At 42.7% G+C, this 26018-nt stretch overlaps 1 protein-coding gene across 2 annotated transcripts in view; it reads left to right on the forward strand.

The window, feature by feature from the left end:
* Window positions 1-26018, forward strand: part of ddr2a (discoidin domain receptor tyrosine kinase 2a) — a 174823-nt gene that overhangs the window by 97753 nt on the left and 51052 nt on the right. For both annotated transcript variants that reach the window (XM_041208395.1, XM_041208396.1), the window contains 3 exons: window positions 15522-15624; window positions 19046-19274; window positions 24647-24794. In XM_041208395.1, coding sequence (XP_041064329.1) covers window positions 15522-15624; window positions 19046-19274; window positions 24647-24794 — 480 coding nt within the window. The remainder of the gene's footprint in view (window positions 1-15521; window positions 15625-19045; window positions 19275-24646; window positions 24795-26018) is intronic.

Below are 26018 nucleotides of genomic sequence, written 5' to 3' on the forward strand. Positions count from 1 at the left end.
AGACCTGTTGAGCTTTTCCAGCGTTTTCTATTTTTATTTCAGATTTCCAGCATCCACAGTATTTTGTTTTTATCTAAAACCTGAAAATGTTGGAAAGCAGATCAGGATTATTATTATTTTTATGTTTACATTTTGAATGTAAAATTCTTCATCAAAAATTGAACTTTCTGTTTTAGCAAAGGATCTGCAACAACAAAGTTTGTCTTTTTGTCTCTTTTTGAATGCATTATGATCAGTGCATTTTCAACATTTACCGCTTTTATTTAAAATTTATTATCTATTTCATAACAATTTCATCTACATTCTTCACAGATTTATATTTGCTTCTATTGTCAAGAAACAAAGGCAAATGTGCAGGATACGTGTGTGTAGCTACTAGAATAAATACTTGCCCTCACCAGCACCCCTGTCCACTTCAAGGTGTGCCCTGAAAGAAGCGTTCAGCTTCAACTCGATGAAAGGCAAATTTGAGATTAATTTAGGAGGTGGTGCTTGACGAAAAGAACAATCAACCTATCTTTGGAGGGTAGAAGAGGCTAAATTTTTGAGCCATTTAATGGAGAACTGCATGCAGTGTTGGAAGAGGCTGGTGGATTCTTCCAACTGAACACAACAAGAGGAGGTGAATTGGCCTCATCCATACTTACCATGAGATCCTGTGAAATGAGTCTGACAGGAAAATTCCCAAGGAAGGATGGGCAGGTTCAGGATTGGGATATTTTCTTTAATCAGTTGTCAGGACAACACTTTATGTTTGGTGCATCTGGTATAATTCTATTATGAAATAAAATCAGTATTTTTGCATTTAACATAGTATAGGAAATTTAATTGAGGCTGCTTATGGTGCCACATTGTCACTGTAATAAGCAGTGACAATATGATTCCTTCCTCCACTGGCATTTCTCCATGCAGGTGTGAGAGACTGAACTTTAAAGCACATGAAACAGAAAAACATCTAGCAGCTAAAATCCCCCTCCACCTGCAGGCCCTCGTGATTGCCTGCTACTTTCATCACTTAGTAGCTGTGGAATTTTTCGCGGTTGTGTTCTCATATTTGGAATTCTTGTTAAATCTTAGTCAGGCTGAATAAGACCAGATTTGTAGTATCTGAGCATGTACCCAGCATTGCTGTAGACATTCTGAGGCACAATTTTAGGCACGGCCAGTTACGTTGAAGCCATCACTGCACTGATGTGGCAATGTTTGGATGGTCAAATATTCCTGCAATCACTTAATAAGACAGCCAGAGAGTCTTTTGACATCTTGTCTAAGTCACCCCTTCTTTATTTGTGAAGCTAGACTGTAAATATCAGCAGACCATTTAATCATACCGAGAGGAGACATCGTAACTAAACTCATTGAGTGCTACGACATCTCTCAGGTTCCTATAATTTAACTTTAGAGGACCTACTCTATCACTCCCACCCCTCCAAATAAATGAATGGTAGTGTTCTGGGACGTCATGCATTGCTGGTATGTCTTCTCCAAGGTAGCCAATGGGAGGTGCATAAGGTTGCAGCTTGTATTGATTCGCAGTCTGATTCCTCCTTCCTCCATTGAGGAAAATGCCTCTTCCTCATTTGCTAAGCAGCCAGGCTGAGATTAGGCACTTACCAGACAGCGAAATTGTGGATTCTCACTCATGTCTTGTATTTCTAACCCAGTATTTACGCCAGTGAATTGCCCAGTAAAGCTACAAAACTGAAACTAAGTCAAACTATTTTTGAAGAAAAATTAATGTTGTATCGACTTTAAGAATAAAACAGGTCCAGAATAGGATGCTTTCGTGCTAATTCTAATACAAAAGCAAAATCCTGCGGCTGCTAGAAATCTGAAATAAAAATAGAAACTGCTGGAAATAGTCTGCCGGTCCGGCAGCATCTGTAGAGAGAGGAACAGAGTAAATGGGCTGAATTTTATCACCATCCCTGTTACTTGGGACAGAAATGGTTGCCGACCCCTGCCAGTGGGCAGTGGGACCCTGGCATTTTGCTGGCAGAGCCAATTTAGGATAGCGCCCCGCCTCCCAGAGCTGTAAGCCCAATCAGAGGGTTGCCAGATAATTAGCTATTGGAACAACTATTTCTGCTGGTGGGCTCCTCAAATGGTCAATGAGCAGCCATTAAGGAGACACTTCGCCCCCCCACCCCCCACCCCCCACCTGGCAACATGCCTTGGAGGTTGAAAGATGTTGAGCTTCCCCGCCACCCCCTCCACCCCCTCGACACCTTCCCTCGTCATATTACCGGCCCTCACACCTCCTAGCCCATCTCCAGATGGCTGGAAAAATTCAACCCACTGTTTCAGGTCAATGTCCCTTCATCAGAACTGGAAAAAGTTAGAGAGATAACAGGTTTTAAAAAAAAATGGATGTCTGGAGGCAGGGAAATGGGAGCATGGAACAATGCATGAAAGGGAAGGGCTGGGATAGGGTGGAATGGAGAAGAGGTTAAACTGCAACTTTGGGAATGATTCTGCCAATGCCACTCTCACTTCCTCTTTGCCCATCTTTTCTTTGCTTGTACCATTGTCATTCTTTTTTTGCCTTGCACCATCTTTACGTTATAAAATGATGCAGACAACCTGAACTATTCGATAAAGAAAATATAGCGCAATGTATTGCTGAAAAAAGACATTTTGTCAAAGCTGTTCACCTTGCACTCATCAGGACAATCACAAGAATACCAATGTCAGGGGAAGCAACAACTTTATGCTGTCTGAGAAGAGAGTGCTGATTGGTGGACTCTGGTAGAGGTGGTGCCATGGACAATGCACCAGTTAATGGTGACTGACAGTTATTTGCCAAGCATTCTTTGAAATTTCAGAGCAGGCAGCTTGACTCTGATTGGTCAAGGCATTGCCCTGAGGAATGACCCAGCGATTGGCTACTTATTTTGTTTAGCTGAAACAGGCGCAATGTGTGTACATGTTCTTTCTGGCTGCAAGTAACGGCACTGTGTATTAATATATGTAGCTTCCAGTACACACAAATGCACCACATTGTGAGCCCAATTGATAATCTTAAATTGGCTGTCAGCGTAATGTTTACTGAGGATTATTTAGCAACTATTGTCCAATCGAGGAATCGAATCTAATGTTGGACACTGTGTTTTGAGTTTTGCAAGCACGGGCTGGTTGGGTACTGCCTATTTGGAACAGCGGCTGGGACTTGCAGTTTGATACGCTCCTCCAGTCTTTGGGATATACGGCCTACATACCTAGCATCACAGTGGCACTGAAATTCATATATCACATTTTTATTTGTGTGATAGGCAAGAACATCTTTTTGGCTTGATGGTAGCATCCTGTTCGTGGCTAATATCACTTGTGTTGCTACTGCATAGTAGCAGCGTGAAGCAGCTAGCTTCACTTGTTGCTTAAATTTTTGAGATACCTTGCCCTTCCAGGGTAATCTGGGGTAAACTGGGCACTCTTCAGGGCTGAAAGTAACAGCCTCAGGCCCGTTCATGAACTTGCTTGATATACAGCGCAAAATGATCTGATCAGGGTAGTCATCATCCCGCAGAATGTCTTTGATGCACCCTATTTCAGCATCAAGCTTGCATGGTGTGCAAATGACTTGGGCCCTATTTGAGGTTGCTGATAAGACCAATCTTTTGGTGTATGGAACTGTAAGAATCTCAATGTGTATATTGACCAGTGAAGGTAGGCTTGTGGTAGACCGTGGTAGAGAACTCCCTGGCAGATTTCTCAACTCGTAAGTGAAGGAAGGGAAGTTCATTTGACTGTTCCTTTGCAAAGGTGAATTTGAGTGCAGGGTGGAGCCTATTAAGACATGCAGGGAAATTGTTAAATGCTGCATCCACCTATTGGAAATAGTAGGAGAGGTAGGAGGTTAGGTGTCATTCCATCAAAGGCATGTTTCTCAGGAAATCAAACAAAGATGTTTGTGAGAGCTGGGCCTCGAGGGGTTCCCATCTAAGAGGCAACACCATCTAATTGGGCATACATGATGTCATTAAAGCTGAACTCAACTGCGTGAGTTGCTGAGTTCATAAGCTCAAAGAATGGTGACGGGTCTAGATCACCAAGGGCAGAATTTTTCCAAGGTGGGGAGGGCCCAGGAGCGGCCATGATTCCGACCGCCGCCCACGATCAGGTTCCAACCACGATTTCACACTGGCTGCTGGTTAACGGGCAGCCCAAAGTGAAATGCGCGCTGGGAGCCTCAGCACTTCCAGGGTGGGGACAGGAGGAGCGTGAGTGCTGAGCTGTGCACGTGCAGGGGGGATCACGCACTGACAGCTCCCTGAAGGCACAAAGCCGCCTCAGGGAGCGGATGGATTTTAAATACAAAAATAAACTTTTAACGTGTGAGAGAAACCTGTCCCCACATGCAACTCAGTCACATGACGAGGGACATGTGGAAAAAGGACATTAAAAAATGTTTACTTTTTTTTTTAGTAAGCACTGGAAACCTCATCCTGCTTGGGATGAAATTTCATTAAAAATGCAAAGGCTGCCTGACCTATTCGTCCGCCTGCCAACCGAACGGTTGAGTGGGCAGTGAAAAATGCAGCTTAATTAATTACTTAAGAGCCTTAATAGGCCTCTTAATTGTCGGCAGGCATATTGCGGCCTCTCGCATGTGCCCATCGACCAAAAGTCGTAGGGGTGCATGATGACATCAGGACGCTCGCCCGATGCCACCATACACTATTTCACTCACATTTGGGTTGGGCGCGCGCCTACCTGCGGGATGAAAAATTCTACCCCATGATATAGCACTGCAGCACAAATGTCCATGGCTTCCTTAAGTGGAACATTGGTGAATAGGCTAGCAATGTCAAATGAGCACATGGAAACAGCTTTGCTATCGATATGCAAGTCTTGTGTGCTCTTCGCAAAGGTGAAGGAATCCTCCATTACGCTGACAACCAACTTTAAGATTGTCAGTCAGGCTCACAATATGGTGCATTTGCGTGTACTGGGAGCTACATATAATAACGGGGCCCTGTTTTTTGCAGGCAGAAAGAACACGTACCCACATTGCGCCTGCTTCAGCTAATCACAACCGATAGCCATTCGCTGGCTCATTCCTCAGGGAAATGCCTTGACCAATCAGAGTCAAGAACCTTGTTTAAAATTTAAAACTATGCTTGGCAGTTAACTGTAAGTCACCATTAACTCATGCATTCTCCATGATAATGCCTCTACCAATCAGTGTCCTCTTGCCAACCAATCAGCACTCTCTTCTCATACAGTATAAAGTTGTTGCTTCCCCTGACATTGGTATTCTTCTGATTGTCCTGATGAGTGCAAAACAAAAAGCTTAAAAAAAATGTCTTTTTTCAGCAATACTCAAGTTCAGTACTACTAAACAACTAATAGCACAATGTCTGCGACTCATTATATGATTAGTAAACTGGAATAGGTTGTTACTTTGTCACTTATGTTTTATATAGTCCAATTTCACCACTGCAAAACATCCATTTCATCAAGCTGTATATTCCCTGCGTGCAGAATCACTGATGAGAGATCCCCTGGAGTACACAGATAACTAGCATAAGCACTGGCCATTTTCCATTTCAAATCAGAGTCCTTCCATCTAATGGACATGTAATTTTCCATTTCACCCCAAAATAAAACCATTTGAAACTGTTTTTAATTTGTTCCAAAGAAAGAAAAAGCTCTTACACACATATAATGAAAAACAAAACAAGATAGGAACTGCCATATCATTTCCTCGCCAACTCAAAGATTAGATCACATGGAAATTTTATAATCCTTCCATTTCAGCACAGAGGACACTTCACGGAAATACTCTGGTGATATATTGAACTACTTGTTCATCCAAGATCTTAAAGGGATGAATCGAGGTCACTGTACTCCTTGCTGTGACATTACAGAAAAGGAATACAGTCCATTCCTTTCATTCACGACCCCCTCAATCGCAAATTTGTTTACCTGCGTGTAAGTGCTTGTACACCTGATTGTGGTTTGCGGCCCCAAATTTTCATCCATCCGCAATTTAAACATTTGAAACTTCTCACCTAAACATATGTCGGTCCCAAAATAAATAAAATACTCAATTTATAGGCCATTAAAAGAACAATGATTCCATATTATCTTTCCCACTTAGAAAATGTGCACTGCATGCATATCGTCTCAAGTCACAGCAGACTGCGTGCCATTCATGGTAAATGCTGACCAGTATTTTGCAGTACAGGTACAGTACAGCACTTTACTAAAATATGAGTGAGTCAGAGCCAAGCAGAAACCATCCCAGGAAAGTGATAACACTTGAACAAAAAGTCACAATCTTAGATAGACTGAAAAATGGTGCAAGTACTAACATGTTAGCCAGGGAATACTCTGTCAATGAATCCACAATCAGATATTTTAGACAGTCTGAAGAAAAGAATAAGGGCCAGTGTTAGTGTTCCTGGTAGCCATACTGCCAGGTTAATTTTTGTAAGCAGGAGAGATCCACACTTAGAGGAAATGGAACAGTTATTCAACATGCGGACAGAGCACCAGCATAAAGCAGGACCCCAGTTAATGGTGCTATCATTCAAGACAAAGCACTTGAATTGTACCTGCACATAAAGAGTAGCAAAGAGAGTAATGATGGTGTCACTGTTGACAATGAAGGTGGTGCAGAAGGTGTCTTTCCTTTGACTTCCAAAGAATTCTCAGCCAAAACAGGATAGTTTGATCGCATTAAAAAGCATTTCGGGCTACATAATGTGAAGTTTTGGGGGAGGCCGCATCAGCTGACCATGCAGCTATAGGAGAGTTTTTCAAAGTGCTGCAGAAATACATTGGGGAGAGACGCTACCAGGCAGAGCAGGTCTTCAACGCAGACAAAACTAGCCTATTCTGGAAGAAGATGCCAAATAGGACCTACATTTCAAAACAGTTTTAAAACAGCAAAGGACAGGCTGACACTTCTGCTATGTGCCAATGTAGCTGGTTTTAAATGTAAACCAACACCGGTTTATAGGTTAGAAAACACTCGAGCTTTCAAAGGGAAAAATAAATCTCATCTACCAGTCTTTTGGAAGGCTAACAGCAATGCCTGGGTTACAGCAGTAAAATTTGAAGGCTGGTTTACCAGTTGTTTTCTGCCAGAGGTTAGGACTTACCTGAAGGAAAAGAGCCTGTCTTTCAAGATCCTACTAATCCTCGATCATGCACCTGAGCATCCACACTCTCTTACAGAGAGCCATCCAGATGTTGATATTTTGTTCTTACCTGCAAATATGACCTCATTTATCCAACCAATGGACCATGGGTTCATTGTCTCGTTCAAGGCTTACTACACCCAACGGAGTTTCAGCCACATCCTTCATCTTCTGGAAGCAGGCTCTTCAACCACAGTTCATGATTGCTGGAAGGAATTAAGCATACCTATTGCAGTACCCACAATTAAGGACTAAAAGGATGAAGTAAGAGCTTCAACCATAAATGCCTGCTGGAGAAAAGTTTGGCCTGCACTTTTGACAAAAGTAAATTTAATAACTTTGCCTTATTTATTTACAATTTCTGCCAGTTGTAAGACTTCCTGTTATGCCTCTTTGAAATTCAACAGCTAACAATTCACTCCTCACCTATCTCCGAATGCAAACTCCATTCATACTGTATCTACCGGGATCTCATATTAGCTCATTGATCTCCATTTCAAAATACCTGCTTTTACATCTAATCTCTTTTTGATGATTTAAACCTTGCAGTCTGACTATTTTCAGTTTAATTAAATTAGACACACCCACCCACCACCACCAACACATCCCACAGTAATATTAGGAAAAGTGATATTCTCTTTATACCTAGCTCAAAGGAAGATGGTTGTGGTTGTTGGAGGTCAGTAATCTCAGTTATATCACTGCAGGAGTTCCTCAGGGGTAGTGCCTTAGGCCCAACCATTTTCAGCTGTTTCATCAATGACCTTCCTCCCATCGTAGAGAAGTGGGGATGTTCACTGATGATTGCACAATGTTCAGCACCAATTGCGACTCCTCAGATACTGAAGCAGTCCATGTCTAAATGCAGCAAGACCTGGACAATATCCAGGCTTGGGCTGACAGGTGGCAAGTAACATTTGCACCACACAAATGCCAGGCAATGACCATCCCCAACAAGAGAGAATCTAACCATCGCCCCTTGACATTCAATGGCATGACCATTGCTGAATCTCCCATTATTAACACCAAGAGTGTTACCATTGACCAGAAACTGAACCGAACTAGCCATATAAATACTGTGGCTACAAGAGCAAGTCAGAGTCCAGGAGTCCTGTGGTGAGTAACTCACCTCTTGACCACCCCCCCCCTCCCCCCAGCCAAAGTCTGTCCATCATCTACAAGGCACAAGTCAGGAGTGTGATGGAATACTCCCCACTTGCCTGGATGAGTGCAGCTCCAACAACACTCAATAAGCTCGACACCATCCAGGGCAAAGCAGCCCACTTGATTGGCACCCCACTCACAAGCTTTCACTCCCTCCACCACCGATGCACAGTAGCAGCAGTGTGTACTGTCTACAAGATGCATTGCAGCAACTCACCTTAGACTCCTCAGACAGCACCTTCCAAACCCACAGCCACTTCCATCTAGAAGGACAAGGGCAGCAGATAGATGGGAACACCACCACCTAGAAGATTCCCTCCAAGCCGCTCATCACCCTGACTTGGAAATATATCGCCGTGCCTTCACTGTTGCTGGTTCAAAATCCTAGAACTCCCTCCCTAACAGCACCGTGGGTGTACCTACACCACAGGGACTGCAGCAGTTCAAGAAAGCAACTCACCACCACCTTCTCGAGGGCATTTAGGGATAGGCAATAAATGCTGATCCCCACATCCCATGAACGAATACTAAAAAAAATTCCATGCAAAGGTGCTGAGCAGGTCATCTGTTAGATGTCTTCCAATACATCTCTGATCACATGGGCAGGGTTTACTTTGAGCTTCAAGACCCTGATGTCAGGATCAAATAGGAGTCCTGAGCCCACAATTGCCAGGTACCAGCCTGGAGGAGATATTCCACCAGAGAATGGTAGGGAGACTCCTAATGCTTCCAGCCCATTCACAGGGCCCGTAGCTCTAGAATCTCGGCAGCCACACTGGGAAAGGTAGGCATTGCTGAGGCAGGTAGAACACCTCAAGGAAACTTCAAAATGGGAGCCCTTGGCACCCAGAAAATAACTATTTCAGAGGGGCCAAGCTGGTAGTCCTTTGGATTGGAGGAGAAATCCCTCCAGTGGTACCATTTGAGCTACGGGTGTCGCCTTTACAGCCCGTGGTCCCCTCTTTGGGGGATGGAGCTCTGATGGCTCTCTTAGAACCCTTACAATGAGCATTCCCTAAACAGTCAGGTATGCTAACAAAAGTATGACAAAAAATAAGGAGGTTCATTTAAACTTTACCTTTCATGCGCCATGGTAGCTCCATCTGCTACAATGCAAACCTATACCCATGGTACGGCATAGGAACCTTTGTAAGCATTTCTCATCAGGTTTTTCAACCATGGACTGCTTAAATTGCATTCTATGTATTGTCAGTTTATTTGTCGCAGTGTATTTGATTAGAAAGAAAGAAAGAAAACAACTGAATATAATGCCTTTCCCGACCTCAGAACATTCCAAAAAGCTTTACAGCCAACAAAATTCTTCTTGAAGTGTAGTCACTGTTGGAATGTAGGAAACATGACAGCCAATTTTCACAGCAAGATCCTCCAAACAGCGATGTGATAATGGCTAGACAATCGTTTTTTGATAGTGATGTTAGTTCAGGGATAAATTTTGGCCAGAGCACCTGGAAGAACTTCCCTGTTCTTCTTAATATCATGCCATATGGGATCTGTTACATCCACCTTGAAACATAGAAACAGGAGCTGATCATTTATCCTCTTAAGCCTGTTCAGCCATTCAATGAGATCATGGCCGATCTGTGACTAACTCTGCATACCTAGCATTTCCCAAGATCCCTTCTTAATTTTGGTGAACAAAAAGCTATCAATCACAGTTTTAAAATTAATTGATCCAAAATAAACTACTGTTTGCAGAACAGCATTCCAAAATGTGTGTAGAAGTGTTTCCTAATTTAACTCGGAAAGCTTTGGCTCTAATACTTGGACTGTGCCCCCTAGTCCTCTACTCCCAAACTAATGAAAATGGGTCCTCCCAATTTATGCTATCTGCTCCCCTTAATGCCTGGAAAACTTTGATAAAATCACCCCATAACCTTCTAAATTCCAGAGAATGGTTTGTGTAATCTCTCCTTTAAGGTCAGGCATCATTCTGGTAAGTCTATGCTGACTTCCTCCAAGACCAGTATATCTTTCCTGTGGTGTGGTGCCCACAGTTGCTTACAGTATTCTAGGTGTTGTCTGACCAGGGCTTTGTATAGCTGAAGCATGACTTTGACCTTCTTATATTTTATTCCTTGAGATACAAAGACCAGCATTCCATTAGCTTTTTAGATTATTTTCTGTACCAGTTCATGACAGTTTAATGATTTATATACCTGGAACACACCCCCCATCTCCACCCAAGTCTCTTTGGACCTCCACAATACAACCTTTCACTGTTTAGAAAGTATTCTGTTCCATCCTTTTTAGATCGAAAGTGGTTGACCTCCCACTCTCCTACGTTGAAACCCATTTGCCACAATTTTCTCCCTTTTACTTAATATATCAATATCTCTTTGTAATTATATGATTCTATCTACACTTCTTAAAATGCTGCCTATTTTAGTGGCATCAGCAAAGCTGGATAAGTGTCTTTCTATCCCATCATTAAGTAGTTAAGTAATATGGTGAATAGTTGAGGCCCCAACACAGATTCTTGGAGAGACCAGTAGTCACATCCTGCCAACTCCTGCCCATTATCCTGCCTCTTTGTCTCTTTCCACTCAGCCAAATTCCTAACCAGGTCAATAAGTTGCTTTCAATTCTTTGAGTTTCAGCTTCAGCTAACAGTCTTTTATAAGGCACTTTATCAAATGCCTTCTGGAAGTCCATATGCTCTAGTATGCATAGACATTCCCCTGTGCACTACTTTTGTACCTAAGAAGGGAGACAGGTCACCTATTTAACAACTTATCCAAAACAAAAAACAGCACTTCCAATTATGCAGCACTCCCTCGATTGTGTGCAGGTTTTGTGCTCAAGTCTCATAAGTGGGACTTGAACCCACAACTTTCTTTTGTAGTTTGAGCCATTCATGTTTGAGCCAAGTACCAAGCTGGTTGTGAAGCTTCGCAGAAGATGGCAACACCCACCTTTTGGCAGCATTTTTTAGTTATGCTGTTCAGAGACTATCATATTTCTCAAAAAATGTGAGATGTGCTAGATTCTGTGCACGTATAAGCAGAAAAATAACTGATTCATTTGCCGATAAAACATTTCCTTAAGCACTTCCAAACATCAATGTTTATTCAGAAAAACTTTGTATCAGCTGAAAAAAGTCATTTGTTTAAACAAAAAGGTATTCAAGAGTTCCTTTTCTGGAACGTAAATATATTTTTCTATTTACATTCTCTATTTTCTTCTCAATGTTCGGCTGTAATATCTGACATGAACTGACTCTCTGCTCAAATTATATGATGCACATTAGCTGAGTCTAATGATAATGTATGTGTGTTGGAGCCAGTGGTAAAATGGTAAATATTGGGGAAACAATTAGACCATTCAACTTGCTTTTTTTTCCCACATTGCTGCCAAGGTCTACAGTGCTGGTTTAGGATTGTACCAAACAGCTGTAAAGTCAGGGTGGAATCGAGGCTAGTACTTTTCCATTCTTCGTATTCAAAACTGAAAGTCTTCTTTCATCATACTGTAACCTATACATGCTTTCAATCCATGGGTCTGTCACTAAGGCGCAGGCACTCAGTATACTGCTGGATACCTGGAGTGCTGGGAAAGGCAGAGGAGGTGACAATTTGGAATGTGCTCCAAACTGAATCTCATGAGCCTAACAACTTAATGAAAATAAACCCAAAATGCTTTGGAAGCGTAGTGATTGTGTAATGTCTGCAGATTCAACTCGGCTTGCTTTGCCCAATACCATGTCAAAGATTCTGTTTTCAAAATACTTCATAAAACAGTAATCCCTCCACCCCACTGTGCCACCTCATCCGAGCGGAGACTGAATGCCGAGATGTCCTTGAACTTTTAACATTTTTTCGTAGATCACTGTATCTTACTGCCATAAAGAATGTACGTTCAAAGAAACAGACTTGTTTTGTTTGGAGACATTATCAAACAGTATTAACAAACCTCCTGGGGTTTGCCACTCTGAGAAAGGTGCCTTCATACACTGAGCTTTGAAGTTTGTCATTTCTTCAAACCAGAATGAATAGGGGTTTTCAGCAACATGTAGCTTATCCTTAAATTAATTATTGTCTTATTATTATTTGTCCTTTCTTTTAAAAAAAAATAGCAACGTAAGTAATGCACTTAACAAATACTACAGCAGCTAACACTGTTTTCAAGAAATCCATTGAACTTTGAACACCAAATGGTGACCTGGCACTGAAGGCAGTATTTAAAGATAAATGCCTATGCAGAGTTGGGAACAGGCAGTAATGATTACCAAATGTCCTGGATGAGTATCTTCATCCTATTCATTAAGCTTTACTGCTGAGAGCAAAGCAAGGAGGCTGTGGTAGACTGTCACTTTGGGTGACAGTGTAAAATAGATGATAACGGGTTGGTAACCCATTTTAAATCTCCCCCCAGTTTTATTCCGATTGGCTACAATTCACACTATTTGACAAAGACAAGTTCTAGCCCATTATTCCTTTGCTCTCATGTAAGTGACTTGTAGTTAATCAAAAACCATGGTCAGAAATTTTCACTTGGCGGGCGGGCGGGCGGGCGTCCAACCCGCTCGGGCGTGAATGGACGTGCGTTGACCTCGGCCGAGTGCGCTGACATCAACACGCAGACACGCGATAGTTCAGTCAGCAGGTGCGCACCAGAATCTGCAGTGCATCCGCTGACAATTAAAAGGCCTATTTAGGCCATTAAATAATCAATCAACCTAATTTTTTCACTGCCCGTCCAACCCAATGGTTGTCGGGCAAGCGAAAAGGCCAAGTGGTCTTTGCATTTTTTTGGAAACTTCATCCACGGGCGGGATGAGGTTTCCAAGAGCAAATAAAGTAAAATAAAAGTTTTACAATTGAATTAATAACATGTCCCAGCGCATGTGACGTGAGCGGGGACATGTTTTATTAATTTTTTATTTTCTTTATATCCCTTCTTTTTAACAACCTTTCATCTCCCTGAGGCAGCTCTGTGCCTCAGGGAGGTTATGAAGCGCTCACTTGCATGCATGCACAAAGTTCACGCTTGGCCCAACTGCCCTCCTCCCCCCATCCCGCACAGGCAGCGCTCAGCGCTGCCGCTCACGTTTCACACCAGGCGGTCCTTAATTGGCCCACCGGCATGAAATCATGGTCAGGTGCCGACTGCAGGTGGCAGCCAGCATCTTGACCACCCCCGCCCGCCACGGGCAAAATTCTGCTCTATGTATAGATCCTTTCAAATAGCTTTCAGCCAGACGTATGACACTGCAACAAGCCTAGATATTAAAAATAATATAACTGAGGGAGTGGGATGGGATTGAAGTGATTGCAATGTGATCAGTCCCCTTCATTGAATTAAAGCATGCAAGAAAACAATTATCTAATATTCCCTTTGGACGTTATTTGTTTTTATGAAACGCAACTTCTACAGAGTGGGTCTGTTCAATGAAGGAGTAAACCTGTGGCCCAAAACAAAGGCCTGGATTTTGCAGTAAGCAGCAAAGCAAGGGCGCTTGAAGAAAGCCTCACTCAATCTAGTGATCTTTGTGACAAGAACTTTACCTTTCTCACCATGCAATGGGTTGTAATATTCCCTAATCGGGATTCCCAGTGTGGGTTGCGGTCATCAGTCGGGCCAAGCAACCAATTCCATTGAAGAATTCTCACAGACAGCCAGGCAGGAACTGAAAAGCACTGATAATTAAATCACTTTTTCAAAAATTTTATAGAGAATGAGATAAAGATCGGGGCATACACCCATGGTAGAAGCTGAAATATTGTGAATAAACTTTTAAAAAATTACTTAACAAAATTTAGTTTAAAAAATCTAGTAAGTAACCATAATGGAGATATTTAACAACATTCCACAAATATAAAATTATTTTCTTAGAGCAATAGTTATCACTCTGATCACTGTTTAAAAATACACTACACTGATCAAGATGTAATTTTTAATGGAATTTCTAACTGTGATGTGAGAGCGGGAAAAGGGTATCTTATGCCAAATCAGCAAATTTCTTTGATAGCTGGTTCTGTGGAAGGGGGTCCACAGTACAGCCTATGGCAAGCAGAAAGCAAATTCAAGATTTCTACATTTTAATCTAAGCTTTCTCTAAATCCTGAACTTGCAGTCAGATTCAGAGGAGCAAAGATGTTGAACGCTGACAATTCATGTGTAACCATTGGTTTACAAGAGAACCTGTTATCCCTGCACAACAGCCAGCTATGGCTCTAGAGAAAACTGCTATCATTAGAGGGCAGCCTGCTGTCACTCTAAGCAACCGACTATCACAGTCACAGAATGATCCTGTTATCTGTGAGATAAGCATAGAAACATAGGAAAATAGAAGCAGGAGTAGGTCATTTGGCCCTTCGAGCTTGCTCCACCATTCAATATGAGCATGGCTGATCATATTAAAGGGTCACACATTTCCTATGTGAGGACATATTTGTCCCAGCACAAACTGGCACCTTACCCAGCGCCCCACAGCACACTTCTGAACTGACATTTTAAACATTCACTAGTCTTGGGAGAAATAAAATCGTCTCATTCTTTTTTTAAATGCCCAATTGCTCTGAATTAAATTTCCCAAATAAAACCATCAGTGAACACAGCCATCTGCCACACCCAAAGGTCTCAATTTTAGCAAGTTTAATTCAAAAAGCTAAATGACAATAAGGCTCGAAGTTGGTTACCTGCCCATCTTCCTGTCTCAGTTAAAACTAGAAGAGGATGGGCTGGAGTGGGTTTGGGTTGACAATTTGATTTTTAAGAGTTTAACCCTCCATCGATCTGCTTCAGTTTGGTTAAAATTCCCTTGTCCATGTGGAATGTATTTTAAACGCAGGAAAGTTGCAGGGAATTAACACATATTAATATTTTGCACTGTGCTGTTTAATAAATTTGTAAATGAGGTTTATAAGCACCACGTTTATGAATTTTTTAAAGGTAACGCACAGACGGAAGAATCAGTAGCAAACTTTCTGCAGGCGAAGTTTTCACAAAGTTTCTGAACATCACCCCTAGTGGGAGAAGTATGGGGCACTTTTAACCCAACCTGCCTGTGTTAGTTTTATCCTTCACTGAAATCAGTGCAGATTGCAATGTAAAACCAGAATTCCATTTGGCCTTGTCAGTTAGGTTAAAATTTCCACCCTTGAGTTACCATGCAACCTTCCTAGAGAGAAATAGCTGTGGATAGAAATGTGCCATGTCAAACTCCTGACCTCCTGTGATCTTCTACAGCCGTGTGTCGCTACCCTCTTGGGATGTCAGGGAGGAAAATCCCCGATGAAGACATTACAGCTTCCAGCCAGTGGTACGATTCTACCGCAGCCAAACACGGAAGGTGAGTGGATTGCCCACTTGCAGTTGCCTGGGATGGTATTTCTGCAACGACCACATGGTAAGGTATAACATTAGGACCTTAAATGTCTCGGGATTTATTTATGTCACAATGTAGGAAAATCAGAGGGGAGATTCAATCCTGAATGGTGCCCGAGGCAAAATGCAGCAAAAGGATAAAGAAATGGCGGGTCAACATTTCAGTAGTGTCCTCTTCATCAGAACTGAAAACAAGAGAAAGAAAGAGCTACACAAAAAGCAAGGGCACAGGACGGATTGATAGCTCTTTCAAGAGGTGGCTCAAGCAAAATTGGCGGGATTTTTCAGTCCTGCCTGCAGTGGGACTGAAAATTCCCACCCAAGGTCAATGGACTGTTTGCTGTTCTACCAACTTATCCGTCCCACCTGCGATGGGCGGGACTGGAAAACTTAGGCCAATACGTCTGCACTGTGTCCAACTTGTCACATCACTTATCCAACACCTAGCGCAGGATGAGCAGAAAATTCCTCCGACTAAGTATTGGGAAGACTGAAACCATTGCCTTTACCCCCCATCACGAACTCATCCCCTAGCCACCGACACCTGTTAATTCCAATAATTGTACGTTGAGGAAGAATGAGCCTGAAGCTAGTCTGTACCTTAAAACAAGTTTATTTCCAAGACAGCAAAGTAAAGTCACAGACTCTCCCAATTCCCCACAGATACCCAGAATAAAATGGATTATATACTTTTGCAATGATTCCCTGATCCTTTCCCAACTGGGGACTGATGTGCTTAATTACCAACTTAAAGCATTTTTCTATTACAGCACAATTTCAACATTAACAATGCTATCCCTCTCCATGGCAACTGCCTGAATCAGACTGTTTGCAGCCTTGGTGCCATATTTGATGTTGAGATGAGCTTCCGGACATATATCCACACCACCATCAAGACATCCTACTTCCAGCTCTGTTACATTGCTCTGTCCCTGTCTCAGTTCATCTGCTGCTGAAATCCTCATCCATGCCTTTATTACCTCTAGACTCAATTACTCTAATGCACTCCTGACTGGCATCTCATCTTCCACCCTCCCTAAACTTGATCTCATCCAAAACTCTGCTGTCCATGTCCTATTTCACACCAAGTCCCATCCACCCATCACACCCATGCTTGCTGACCTGCATTAGCTCCTAATTGAGCAGCCCACTGATTTTAAAATACTCATCCTTGTTTTCAAATTCTTCCATGGCCTCAGCCCAGCCTATCTCTGCAACCCACTTGCAGCCCTACAGAGATATCTGAACTCCTTTAATTTTGGCCTCTTAACAATCCCTGATTTTAATCATTCTAGCATTGGTGGCTGTGCCTTCAGGCCGTGATCTCTGAAATGACCTCCCTGCACCTCTCTGCCTCTCTCCCTCTTTCCTTGCTTCTTTAAGACGCTCCTTAAAACTCACCTCTTTGCCTAAGTTTTAAGTCATTTTCCCTTATGTATCCTTATCCACAGGGTGGCAATGGCATAGTGGGAATGGCACTGGGTTAGTAATCCAGAGGCCCAGGCTGAAGCCCTGGGGATGTGAATTCAAATCACTCCATGGCAGCTGGTAGAACTTAAATTAATTAAATCTGGAATTGAAAGCTAGTCTCAGTAATGGTGACAATGAAATTATCATTGATTGTCATACAAAAACCCCATCTGGTTCTTTAATGTCCATTACAGAAGGAAATCTGCCATCCTTACCTGGCCTGGCCTACATGTGACTCTAGACTCACAGCAATGCAGTTCAACTGCCTTCTGAAATGGCTTAGCAAGCCACTCAATTCAAGGGCAATTAAGTTTGAACAATAAATGCTTGCCAGTGATAATCACAAGAACAAAAAAAAACCTGGCTCGGTGTCGAATTTTGCTTTATAATGTTTTACTATGTGAAACACAAATTGTTGTTCTTTGATTCTATGGATGTGAAATTATATAATAGTGCCTGCCATGCCTTTATGATCTGCCAAAACTTGGAAGTATTGTGAATTGCAAGGAGAACAGTGATAGACTTCAAGAGGATATAGATAGGCTGGTGGAATGGGTGGATATATGGCAGAGGAAATTTCATGCAGGAAAGTGTGAAGAGATACAAATTGGTAGGAAGAGTGAGAGACAACATAAAATAAAGGGTACAATTAAAAACTCAGGGGATATAGTGGCATAGTGGTATTGACTCTGGGTAATGGTCTGGGGACATGGGTTCAATCCCACTATGTTGAAATTTGAACTCAATAGGAGATCACGAAACCGTTGTCAATTGTTGTAAAAACCCATCTAGTTCACTAATGTCTTTTAGGGAAGGAAATCTGCTGTCCTTAGCTGGTCTGGCATAGATGTGACTCCAGACCCCCAAATGCCCTCTGAAATGGCCCAGCAAGCCATTCAATTCTCAAGGACAATTAGGGAAGGGCAATAAATGCTGGCTTAGCGATACCCCCATCCCATGAACGAATAAAAAACAAATTCTTAACCGGGTGTAGGAGTAGAGGTAAATGTGGGGGTAAATGTGCACAAATGGTTGAAGTTGGCCAGGTTGGTAGACAAAGTAAGCATATGGGATTCTGCGGGCTAAAAAAATCAGTCTATACAGTGCTAAAGCAAGGAAATTATGGCAAATCTTTAAAAAACTGGTTAGGCCTCAAATGAAATATTGCATCCAATTCTGGGTACCATACTTTAGGAAGGATGCGAAGGCAATTGAGAAGGTGCAGAAAAGATTCACAAGAGTTGTTCCAGGATGAAGGACTTCAGTTACATGGATAGATTGGGGCAGTTGGGTTGTTTTCCTTAGGTCAAGAGGAGATTTGATAGAGGTGTTCAAAATCATGAGGGATCTAGACAGAATAGATAGAGAGAAACTGTTCCCATTGGTGGAAGGGTTAAGAATGAGAGGACGCTGATTTAAGCTGAATAGCAAAGAATGAAAGGCCACATGAGGAAAAACTTTTTTTTAAACATAGCATGTGGTTAGGATCTGGAATGTAATGCCTGAAAGCAGAGGCAGGTTCTAACATGGCTTTCGAAAGGAAATTGGATCATTATCTGAAGAGAAAAAAATTAAAGTGCTGCGGGGATAGAGCGGGGGAGTGAGAGTTCTGAAGAAAAGTCATATTGGACTCAAAACATTAACACTGTTTCTCTTTCCACAATGCTTCCAGGCCTGCTGAGTTTTTCCAGCAACTTCTGTTTTTAGTTGGGATTATCGGAGTTGCTTTTGCAGAGAGCACAACGGGTGGAATTGCTGTAACCATTCTGTGATCCTATTTCACCCTTCACACTTCCACCAAATTGTTCTTTGTTCACTTGTCCAGATAGCAGTAATATTTCAAGCAGTCAACTGGAACACTATTGTGTTCTGCCACCATAACCCTAGCAGTGACAAAGTCTCTTGCTGTCCCACAGACTGGATTTTGAAGAAGGGGATGGAGCCTGGTGTCCAGATGGTCCAGTAGATCCTGAGGACATGGAATTTCTTCAGGTTGACCTGCGAACTCTGCACTTTATTACCCTTGTGGGAACTCAGGGGCGCCATGCTGGAGGTCATGGCAATGAGTTTGCTCAGATGTATCGGCTCGACTACAGTAGGGATGGAAAACGATGGAATTCGTGGAAAAATCGACATGGGAGACAGGTAAATTAGACAATAAAGGCATGCTAAATATTTGGTTCACCTGTGAAAGGTAGCAGGTGAAATCATTGCTCAGTGGTGTTTGGTAACATCTACATTCTGTGGCTGGAGCACAGATGGTCAATAAAATATACTATAGTTAAATATAACTTGCGAGTTTAAGTATTGATCTTCCAACTAAGCTCAATTGGAATAAATTAAACTGAACAAATGCAACTACAGTAGGGGTAATTTTGACCTTGGTTAAATTGGAAGAGATGTATAACAAGTGGCTGAATCAATATTGCCTGTTCTACACAATTGCCCAAATTCAAAATGCACCCAATGTGTCTGATTTAATCTCAGTTGAAAGTCCAATCACACATCCAGTGAACAAATAAAGCACCAATTGCATCTTTCATTAGAGTATCTTCTTCCTCCCTACTCTGGCTTTAGGATCTTACAAAACCCATGTAGGCCCTGTCTATTTTGTGGGCTGTGATTTGAGGTAGGGAGCCTGCTCCCATGCTTTGGCCAATATTTGGCAACGATGGGAGAAACTCTGGATTCTTTTACCTGTAGGACACAGCCCCTTGCTGGGAGCAGGGGATTGATGAACTTAATCCTATTTGGCAAAGATTATTGGTGTATCACATAAAACTAATGCAGTTGTATGAAATAAATAGCAAATATGATCAGTATGCAATGCACAGCAATCACTGGCCATATTGAATATACAACAAACCCTGTCACTATGAAATATGTAATGAACATGATCAATATACAATAAGCACTCATTACATTATATATAGTAATGACACTGTAATGAGGTGCACAGTGAAGGGAAATTAAAAATTCAACATGCTCACAGTCACAAATTACTATTTCATGATACAAGTAAGATTGTAAAACAGTGTTATTTATCAGACAACTAAACCCTGTAGTACTAATACCTATCACTATCACTGCTTGCTTGTCCCTACGACCACACCACCCCCCTCCACTTCTCTCCCCCCACCCAACCCCCACCGCCACCTTAAACCAGCTTATATTTCACCCCTCTCCTTGGATTCACCCAGTTCTGCTAAAGGGTCATGAGGACTCGAAATGTCAACTCTTTTCTTCTCCGCCGATGCTGCCAGACCTGCTGAGTTTTTCCAGGTAATTCTGTTTTTGTCCCGTAGTACTAATGGCTTCCCATCATGGGTAGAATTTTACAGTCCAGCCGACGTCAATGGACTTTTGAAAGGCTCATTGCATTTTACAGCTCCACCCTCAATGCCGCCGGGATGGGGCCATAAAATTCCACCCCATCACGGAAGATGTCCCGTCTTTGTCACGTGACAAAAAATCTTTATACTTATTAACAGCATTCAATAACAAAATGCTTCAATTGTAACGACCCAGGAGACAAAATTCAAAAGCGTTGCAATGATTCAAATCAGACAGAATTAAATAAATATTGCGGTGTGTCTGAGAGTCTCTAACATCATCGTAATTCTCCATTTTGCATGCAGGAGCCTCAGCTGCTCTTCTGAGATGACCTGATCACTAAAACTATCAGACTGATTTTTGGTTTGTGGTGTCTCGTTATCTCATAAAGCTCCAATTTCTAATCAATGGAGCCCATAATGGTATCCAACACAAAAAAACCAAACTGTTTTTGTTTTGACTATACTGAAATATAACTAGGATCTGAGAGAGATTGTGCCTTCGAGGCATTTTATTTTAAAATCCTGATTTGAAGTTTTATTTTTGGTGAAATTGCAGAGGCACTGGCCATAATCTTTCAGTCTTCCCTAGACACGGGGGCGGGGTGTTGCCAGAGGACTGGAGAATTGCAAACATCATGCCCTTGTTCAAAAATGGCTGTAAGGATAGGCCCAGCAATTACAGACCAGTCAGTTTAACTTCAGTGATGGGCAAGATTCTAGAAACAATTATTCGGGATAGAATTAGTAGTCACATGGAAAAATATGGGTTAAAAAGGAAGAGCCAGCATGGATTTCTAAAGGGGAAATCATGTTTAACTAACTTGCTGGAGTTTTTTGAAGAGGTAACAGAAAAGGTCGATGAGGGTAATGCTGTTGATGTGGTGTACATGGACTTTGAAAAGGCATTTGACACAGTGCCACACAACAGACTTGTGAGAAAAGTTATTGCTCATGGAATAAAAGGGACAGTAGCAATGTGGATTCAAAACTGGCTGAAAAATAGGAAGCAGAGAGCAATGGTCAATGGATATTTTTCGGGCTGAAGGAAGGTTTATAGTGGAGTTCCCCAGGGGTCGGTATTGGGATCCCTGCTTTTCCTGATTATATATTAATGATTTAGATCTTGGTGTGCAGGGACAATTTCAAAGTTTGCGGATGTTATGAAGCTTGGGAGTGTTGTGAATTGTGAGGAGGACAGTATGGAACTTAATGAGGGTACAGACAAGTTGGTGGAGTGAGCAGATAGGTGGTAGATGAAATTCAATGTGGAGAAGTGTGAGGTGATGCATTTTGGTAGGAAGAACACGGACAGACAATATAAAATAAGGGGTGGAATCTTGAAAGGGGTGCAGAAAGACCTGGGTGTATAGATGTATAGATCATTGAAGGTGGCTGGACATGTGGAGAGAGCAGTTAATAAAGCATATCGTATCCTGGGCTTTATCAATTGGGGCATAGAGTACAAGAGCAGGGAGGTTATGCTGAATTTATATAAGACACTCGTTAGGCCTCAGCTGGAATATTGTGTACAGTTCTGGGTGCCACACTCTAGGAAGGATGTGAACACATTGAAGAGAGTGCAAAAGAGGTTTACAAGAATGGTTCCAACAATGAGAAACTTCAGCTATGAGGATAGATTGGAGAGGTTGGGACTGTTCTCCTTGGAGAGAAGGCGGCTGAGAGGAGATTTGATAGAGATGTTCGAAATCATGAGGGGGCTGAACAGAGTAGATGGGGAGAAGCTGTTCCTGCTTGTAAAAGGGTTAAGAACAAGAGGGCACAGATTTAAAGTGACTTGCAAAAGAAGCAAGTGTGATGTGAGAAAAAACTTTTTCACACAACGAGTGGTTCAGGTCCAGAATGCACTGCCTGGAAGTGTGGTGAAGGCAGATTCAATCGAGGCATAAAAGAGGGCATTAGATGGTTATTTGAATAGAAACAATGTGCAGGGTTATGGGGAAAAGGTAGGGCAATGGCACTAGGTCATAATGCTCATTTGGAGAGCTGGTGCAGACACAATGGGCCAAATGGCCTCCTTCTGTAACATGAGGGGACATGATTCATTACATTTTTATTTTCTTTATATAACTCTTCATCGCCCTGAAGCAACTCTGTGCCTCAGGGAGATTATGAAGCTTGCATGCATGCACGAAGTCCGGGCTCGCTTTGCACACCCTCCTCTCCCCAACCCACACAGGCAGCGTGAGCAGTGCCGCTTGCGTTTTACGCTGGGCAGGTCTTAATTGGCCCGCCAGCGTGAAATCACCTTGTAGCTCTGATCGTGGGCGGCGATCAGCTTCCTGACCTCCCCTGCTGAGCCTGCCCGACAAAGGCAAGATTCTGCCCTTGATTGCTAAAGTTCATCCTGCTGTCAGGAAAGTGATTTTTGACCTCACACAAAATTAGGTTTCCCCACCCACCAAGCCACCCAGTACTGGTGGGCCCAGAAGATTCCGCCCTGTATTCCTCATTCTGTACCTGATTTGTAATTCACCCTATTTCATGGTGTCAGGCCGCAGTCCAGAGATTTAAGTACATAATGTAAACTGACACTTCAGTGCAGTACCGAGCAAGTGTACTGCCTAAAATGCCATCTTTCAGGATGAGCCATTGAACCAAGGCCCTGCCTGCCCCCTCAGGGGAACATAAAAGATCCCACTGCTTTATTGAAAGAACAACGGAGTTCTTCCCAACACCCTGGCCAACATTTATCCCTTGAACCAGCAACTGCTAAAATAGATTACTTGGTCAGTATCACATTACTGTTCTAGGACCTTGTTGCACACAAATTGGTTGGAATTTGATCGGTGCGGCATGGGTTCTGACGATGGGCCCGAATGCCAGGTGCAGTCCCACCCTAACCATTTGTGGGACACCCAGCTGCATTCTTTGGCCTTCCAGCAACTAATGAGCTGAGGTTGCCTTCCTTTTAAAGGATGGGCCAATCGGAAGGCCAGCAGCTCTGCAGACTCAGCAGCACCACCGGGAACAGTGCTAGCACAGCACCTAGCAGAGAAGGCCATGGGAGCAGGCTATCCTCGCAACTGCTAAGTGAGGTTTGGGATCACCATGGCCAGTCAGGCAGGCTCCAATCAGGTTCAAGGAGGATGGGATTGGTGAGGGCTGAGGGGCTGGGGGATGGCATTTGCCACTGGGTAGGCGGGGGGGAGGGTTGCTCCTCTGTGGGCCACAGGGTATCCAATTGGAGTACACCACCATGACCAGCCTGCTCCCTCCCCCCCAACAAGCCCGCAGGGACAGCACTAGGGCTCACCAGGTGGTCTCTCACCGCAACAGATGGCCCACTCACCACTGATAAAATGCCAGAAGTGATGGGAAGTGTCTCTTAATTGGCCAATCACAGGAATTGACCCCTGGGTGGAGGGCAATCCTCCACCTTCCCCACCACTGTTAAAATACTATGGCAGTGGGAAGGTGAGGGGCACTCCGCCCCCACTTTCGTTGGCCATTTTACGTGCTTCCATGCCTCCCAGCCCTCTTCTAGATGGCCGGTAATATCCAGCCCATTGGTTACCATGTTTTCTACATTTCAGCAGTGAGCTAGACTTCAAAGGTATGCATTGGCTGTTAACAGTTTTGGGAGGTTGTGAAATCATGAAAGATACTATATAAATGGAAGCCTGTTTCTCTTCAAATTCTCTTATTCTCTGTTCCTGTACATTTCATTATGTCTATGAATAATTTACTGAGGTTCTGCCATCAGTTCAGAACTTAACAAAGATGTGTTAACTTTTTTCAACAACACATTGATTATATGCAATATTACGTACAATATATACAACAACATACATATAATCATTTTACAAAGTGCTATATACATGTACATTTAGTGATTGGGGCAGTCATGAATTTTCAGCTGTAATGTATGAAGAAAAATAATGACTTGCATTTACATACAGCCTTTCATAAACTTAACAACCCTGGACACTCCGGGTTGCAGCTCGCTTTGCAGTTCTCACACACCGTGCCACTCTTCACTTTAAAATCAGAACCAAAAGCTCTCAAGTAGGGTATGAACCCACAACCTTCTGACTCAGAGGCAAGAGTGCTGCCACTGAGTGAAGTCTAACACAAACCTTCACTCAAAATCTTGAAAGGCCCAAGTATGTGAAAGCAAGATTTGTCTCATTTTAACCTGTGTTTTTGTATCTTCTTCTTCAGGTGATTGAAGGAAATGCAAACCCATATGATGCTGTACTGAGAGATCTGGAGCCACCAGTGATAGCTAGATTTGTCCGGTTCATACCAATTACTGATCACTCCATGAGTGTGTGTATGAGAGTGGAGCTCTATGGATGTGAGTGGTTAGGTAAGTGCGTGAACAGTTTCAAAAAATAATACAATATGTTAAAGGCAGGCTTTGATCAAGTGATATTGGCATCTCTGCTGCCCTTTCGTATTTCCACTTCATTCTGAGTAGCCGATGTGGGATTACCTCCACTACATCCAATTTCATCCAACAATGGCAATATACTCAAGGTACCTTTCCTGTACATGCGTTTATGTATGCGTCTGTGAATGTGTATGGAACATTAACAACTGGCAATTATATAGCGCCTTTAATGTCACAAGGCACTTCACAGGAGCATTATTAACAAAATATGACAGCAAACCACAAAAGACATTCTTAGGGTAGATGCCAAATGCTTGGTCAAAGAGGTAGGTGTTAAGGAGCACCTTAAAGGAGGAAAGAGTGGTAGAGAGACAGAGGGGTTTACGGAGGGAATTCAGAGTGTAAGGAGTGAAGGCCCAAACACCAATGGTGGAGTAATTAAAATTGGGGTTGCTCAAGAAAGCAGAATTTGAGGAGCACAGATAACTCAGTATAGCTGGAGGCGATTACAGAGATAGGGAGGTGCAAGGTCATGGATGAGTTTGAAAGCAAGTTTTATGTCTTAAGTAAATGAGTTTGTTGGCCAACTGAACTCTAACTGCATACCTTCCTATGTTCTCTTCAGTTGCTATAACGGGGAGAGACTGATGGAAGAATAAACAGTGATGGTTTATTGAGACATAGGGCAGAGCACCGGATCATTCAGAGATGCTCCCTCAGAAACTTCCAGAACTTGACTTATAGTTCCCAGTTGCCCACACTGTACAGTGATTAGTCAGTGCTGTCACACTTGCATTCTCTTAAATGGACAGAGTACCTCACTTTACCACAGCAACGCGTTTAAGATGAGAGTGTGTGTTTGTTTAAGCATATGTGTGCATGTATAATGCTTCAAATACAGCAACATCACTTTGTGAGGTGAATTGAAGTAGGAAGAGAATGTAAAAATCAGATTCTCCCAAGATGACCTATTTTGGGACTGGTCTGGATGAGTGCGGCTCCATTGACACCCAAGAAGATCAATACCATCCTGGACAAAGCAGCCCGCTTGATTGGCACCCCCTCTACCACCAAGGCACGGTGGCAACAGTGTGTGTACCATCTACAAGATGCACTGCAGTAACTCACCAAAGTTCCTTCGACAGCACCTTCAAAACTCGCAACCTCTACCACCTCGATAGACAACAGCAGCAGATGCAT

The sequence above is a fragment of the Carcharodon carcharias genome, chromosome 16, assembly GCF_017639515.1.
Source record: "Carcharodon carcharias isolate sCarCar2 chromosome 16, sCarCar2.pri, whole genome shotgun sequence".
Lineage (NCBI taxonomy): Eukaryota > Metazoa > Chordata > Chondrichthyes > Lamniformes > Lamnidae > Carcharodon > Carcharodon carcharias.